General features: G+C 44.5%; 1 protein-coding gene across 3 annotated transcripts in view; it reads right to left on the bottom strand.

The window, feature by feature from the left end:
* The window catches only part of Rgn (regucalcin), a 22,499-nt gene that overhangs the window by 10,581 nt on the left and 6,637 nt on the right, over positions 1–5,281 (bottom strand). For all 3 annotated transcript variants that reach the window (XM_013035538.1, XM_013035540.1, XM_013035539.1), the window contains exon 3: positions 3,223–3,405. In XM_013035538.1, coding sequence (XP_012890992.1) covers positions 3,223–3,405 — 183 coding nt within the window. The remainder of the gene's footprint in view (positions 1–3,222; positions 3,406–5,281) is intronic.

Below are 5,281 nucleotides of genomic sequence, written 5' to 3'. Positions count from 1 at the left end.
GCTTATGTGGTGCTGAGGAATCGAACCCAAGGCCTCTGGCATGCAAGGCAAGTACTCTACCACTGAACCACCTTCCCAGCCCCTGGACTTTCATCTTTAATCTGTCAAGGTGTCTTGGATGATAATTGTGGTTGGGGCAAGTCCAGGAAGATGGGGAGCAATCTACAGCAAAGGGTCAATTTTACCTGTCTTATATGCTGTCTTACATGCTTATAACATATAAGGCTAGGATCATGCCAGATAGATGAAAAATACATGTGTCATGCACTATCTAATACAGTTCTAAGTCTGTTCAGTCCTGGGGCTTGAACAAAAAGCCTGGGCACTATTCAAGAGCATTTTTGCTGAAGGATAGTGGTTTACCACTTTGAGCCACAGCTTCACTTCCTATTTTCTGGTGTTTAACTGGTGTCTCATGGAGGGGCTCAGTGGTAGAGTGCTTGCCTTGCATGCATGAGGTCCTGGGTTCAATTCCTCAGCAACACATAAGCAGAAAAAGCCAGAAGTGGTGCTGTAGCTCAAGTGGTAGAGCATTAGCCTTGAGCTGAAGAGCTGAGGGACAGTGCCCAGGTCCAGAGTTTAGGCCCAGGACCAACAAAAGCAAAACAAAAGAGTCTCATGGACTTTTCTGCCTGGACTGGCTTTAAACCTTGATCCTCAGATTTCAGTTTCCGGAGTAGCTAGGATTACTAGGATTACAGGTGTGAGACACCAGCACCTGGCCAAATTCTTTTTTTTTTTTAAATGCTGGTCTTGGGGCTTGAACTCAGGGCCTGGGCACTTTTCCTGGGCTTTTTTGCTCAAGGCTAGCATTCTACTGCTTTCTCCACAGCTTCACTCTGGCTTAGAGATAAGAAGTCTGATATACTTTCCTGCCCAGGCTGGCTTTGAACTGTAATCCTCAGATCTCAGCTTCCTGAGTAATTAGGGTTACAAGCATAAATCTCTGGCACCAAGCTAGTTCAAATTCTTTTATTCTTTTTTTTTTTTTTGAGGGAAAGCTGGGTGCTGTCCCTCAGCTCAAGGCTAGCGCTCTACCACTTGAGCTACAGTGCCACTTCTGGCTTATTTCTTTCTGCTTATGTGGTACTGAGGACTCGAACCCAGGGCCTCAGGCATGCAAGGCAAGTGCTCTACCACTGAGCCATCTTCCCAGCCCCATAGTTCAAATTCTTTTAAAGTAGTATAAATAAGACAAACTTGGTGATGCATGACTATAATCCCATCATCCAAAAGGGAAAGGTAAGGAAATTACAAATTGAAGGCCAACGTAGGTTATATAGTGAGGCCCTATCTCAAACAAATAAGAAGCATTCCTCTACTTCCTCCTTGAACCCCATTACTATGCAGTAGAGAAGTTTGACAGGACTGTAGCCAGGTGATAGCAATTAACACCAGCAACAAGAGGCAGGTGGACATTGTATGCCTCCAGATGGACTATGCCAGAGAGCTCAAAATGTCACCAGCATAGTAACTGAGCCAAGAATGTACAACAGCCAGCTAATCACTTGGAGACATCAGAGCAGTGCAAAATGAAGAATGTCCTGTTATGAAAGGTGGGGGACTTCTGGGTGGGACTGTCTCTTCTAAAAATGGCAATGTCATAAAAACAAAGACAGAAGGCCATGGAAGTATTCCAGAGTAAGAGGATGAAAAAGCAAGATTGTATACCACGTGATCCTAGATAGGAGCCTTTGCTGGACAGCAGTGCCATGAACAACATTAGGTTGGTCAATGAACATAAGTGAAATATAGAAAATATATCAAATGAAATTACTGAGTCAATGTTAAATGACTTCAATTTGATAACAGCACAGTGGTCACATAAGAATATTAAGCCAGGGAGCTGGGAAGGTGGCTCAGTGGTAGAGCGCTTGCCTTGCATGCCTGAGGCCCTGGGTTCGATTCCTCAGCACCACATAAGCAAAAAGAAAAAAGCCGGAAGTGGCGCTGTGGTTCAAGTGGTAGAGTGCTAGGCTTGAGCTGAAGAGCTGAGAGACAGCGCCCAGGCCCAGAATTCAGGCCCCACGACTGGACCCCCCCCCAAAAAAAAGAATATTAAGCCAGGCACTGGTGGCTCACACCTGTAATCCTAGCTACTAAGGAGGCTGAGATCTGAGGATCACAGTTCAAATCCAGACCTTGCAGGAAAGTCCATGAGACTCTTATCTCCAATTAACTACCAGAAAATGGTAAGTGGCACTGTAGCTCAAATGGCAGAGTGCTCTCCTTGAGCTGAAGAGCTGAGGGACAACGCCCAGGTCCAGAGTTCAGGCCCCATGACATACCAAAAAAAAAGAATATATCATTTTCAAATTCATACTGGAGTTGTTGTTGTTGTTATTGTTGTTGTTGTGTGTGTGTGTATGTGTGTGCCAATCTTGGGACTTGAACTGAGCATTTGTGCTCGAGGCTAGCACTTTACCACTCATTTGAGCTACAACTCCACTTCTGGCTTTTTGGTGGTTAATTTCATGGATTTTCCTGCCCTGGCTGGCTTTAAACTGTGATCCTCAGATCTCAGCCTCCTGAGTTGGCTATGATTACAAGGGTGAGCCACTGGTGCCTGACACTATTCTTGCATATTTTCATCTGTGAATCTCAAGTGATTTCCAGTTTGTGGGGTTTGGGAGTGTAGCTCAGTGGTAGAGCACTTGTCTAGCATACACAAGGCCCTGGGTTCCATCACCACCCACACATATACACATACACACATGCACACATACACACATACACACAGACACACACTCAGACTCATTTGAATAACACTTTGACTACTACATGCAGGAGAACAGCTGAAGTTATAATGTTTGCTCTAAAATTCCACATGTAAGAGCTAAGGAAGAATCATATGAACCGGGCACTGTAGACTTCGGTGAAAAAAGCTCAGGGATTGTGCCCAGGCCCCACAACTGACAAAACAAGAAAAATAAAACCAGGAACTGGTGTCTCATGCATGTAACCCTAGCTACTTAGGGAGCTGAGATCTGAGAATCATGACTCTGAGGCAGTTTGGGCAGAAAAGTCTTTGAAAATCTTCAATTAGCCAGGAAAATGATGAACTAAAGGCAAGGTTCAATTGATAAGAGCATCAGCTGTGAGCAAAATAACTGAGCAAAAAGTGTGAGGCCTTGAGATCAAGCCCTGGTACTGGCAAGCATGCACAAACACACACACACACACACACACACACACCTGCAAAGTACACACACACACACACACCTGCAAAGTATCTCCCAGCAGGATCAACCTTTCCATCATTGAATCGATTGTTTTTCTTGTCTTTGTCCACAGTGGCCAGGACAACTACTGATTGATCTTTCCAGTTCAAAGCACAGAACTTTGTTCCAATGGTGGCAACATAGCCTCCTGATTGGCGAAGGGCCACGGAGCTGACTGGGGCATCTGTAGAAACAAAAGCAATCATTAGAAGGCACACAAACAGTACAGTGGCCATCATATCACTTGGCATCTCTTAACAGTTTTTTTTTTGTGGCTGTGGGGCTTGAAGTATGTGCCTGGGTGCTGTCCCTGAGCTCTTCAGCTCAAGGTCAGAGCTCTACCATTTGACTCACAGCACCACTTTGGTTTTCTGGTGGTTTATTGGATATAAGAGTCTCATGGACATTACTGCCTGGGTTGGCTTTGAACTGAGATCCTCAAATCTGAGCCTCCTGCATAGCTAGGATTACAGGCATGAGCCATCAGCACACAGCTCTTAACAGTTTTGATAATGGCAGTGAGCTGTCTCGTGCTGAATAACAAAGGCTACAGGTGTTTGATGCTTGAGAACTCTGTATCCTGTTCTAGACAGCAAAGCTGGGAAGACAAATATGACTCTATTCTTCTGGAAAATTCTCATGCTACTGAGACAAATAAAGGAGCCAGACTATAGTAGCTTAGTATGTAGGATGTAGCTTAGTATGTAGGGTGTAGCTTAGTGGTCCTCTACAGGACCCTGGGTTTGATCCTCAGACTGGCAAAAACACCCTTCAGCAGACAGTAGACCAGGGCACATCACACAAAGTTCAGAAGAGGGGCTCCTAATCTAGGGACACCTGGATGGTCACAATAGAGCAAGCAATATTTAATTCACTTCACCTCTAGGATATTCCAACATTCAGACTGGTTACTTGCAGAAATGAGGCTTTGGAACACTGTTCTCACCTTCCAGTACTTGTCCTAGTTTTGTGCTGCTAGACTGGAACATAGGACCGTCTACAAGTTAAGCAAGTGCTCTACCAGTGAGCCACACCCTTAGTCCTAATACTTGTAATTTTTTTGCTAGCACTGGAGCGAACTCAGGGCCTGGGCACTGTCCCTGAGCTTCTTTTTCTCAAGGCTAGCACTCTACAACTTTGAGTCACAGTGCCACTTCCAGTTTTCTGGAGGTTAATTGGAGTAGGAGTCTTACAGACTTTCTTTCCCAGGCTGGCTTTGAACCACAATTGTCAGATCTCAGCCTCTTGAATAGCTTGGATTATAGGCATGAGCCACCAGCACCCAGCCTTCCATCTTTTTTGTGTGTGTGCCGGTCCTGGGGATTGAACTCAGCCTAAGCTCTGTCCTTGAGTCTTTTGTGCTCAAAACTAGCACTCAAACCACTTGAGCCACTGCTCCACTTCTGGGTTCGTGCTGGTTAATTGAGATAACAACCTCACAGACTTTTCTGCTTGGGCTGGATTTGACCTGTAATCCTCAGATCTTAGCTTCCTAAGAAGCTAGGATTATAGGCATGAGCCACCAAGCACCTAGATTGAGGCCTTATTTTTAATGTATTTAATTTAAAATGTTTCTCTAATCTTTTTTGGAAATATGTATGGTAAAAGATAATAAATAGAAATGCAGATGAAATATAATCATCTGTTCATCATTTTAATGTATTTTGTATTTTTAAAGTTGAGACTTTCTGGGGCCAGTTGCAGTGACTCATACCTGCCTGTAATCCCAGCTTTTGTGAGAGGCAGAGAACAGGAAGAATACGGTATTAGAACAGCTCAGGCAAAAAGTTAGCAAGACTAAATATCTCAATGAATAAGTCAGGCATGGTGTTTCATATCTATAATCTCAGTTAGGTGGGAAGTAGGAAGACTGTGGTTCAAGGCAGGCTCAGGGCAAAAGTATGAGACCTTATCCATAAAAATCACTACAGAATAAAAGGACTGGGAGTTGGGGCTGGGAAGGTGGCTCAGTGGTAGAGCGCTTGCCTCACATGCCTGAGGCCCTGGGTTCGATTCCTCAGCACCACATAAGCAAAAAGAAAAAAGCCGGAAGTGGTGCT

This window comes from Dipodomys ordii, unplaced genomic scaffold (genome assembly GCF_000151885.1).
Source record: "Dipodomys ordii isolate 6190 unplaced genomic scaffold, Dord_2.0 Scaffold215, whole genome shotgun sequence".
Lineage (NCBI taxonomy): Eukaryota > Metazoa > Chordata > Mammalia > Rodentia > Heteromyidae > Dipodomys > Dipodomys ordii.
This window is presented reverse-complemented; position numbering and strand designations above follow the sequence as displayed.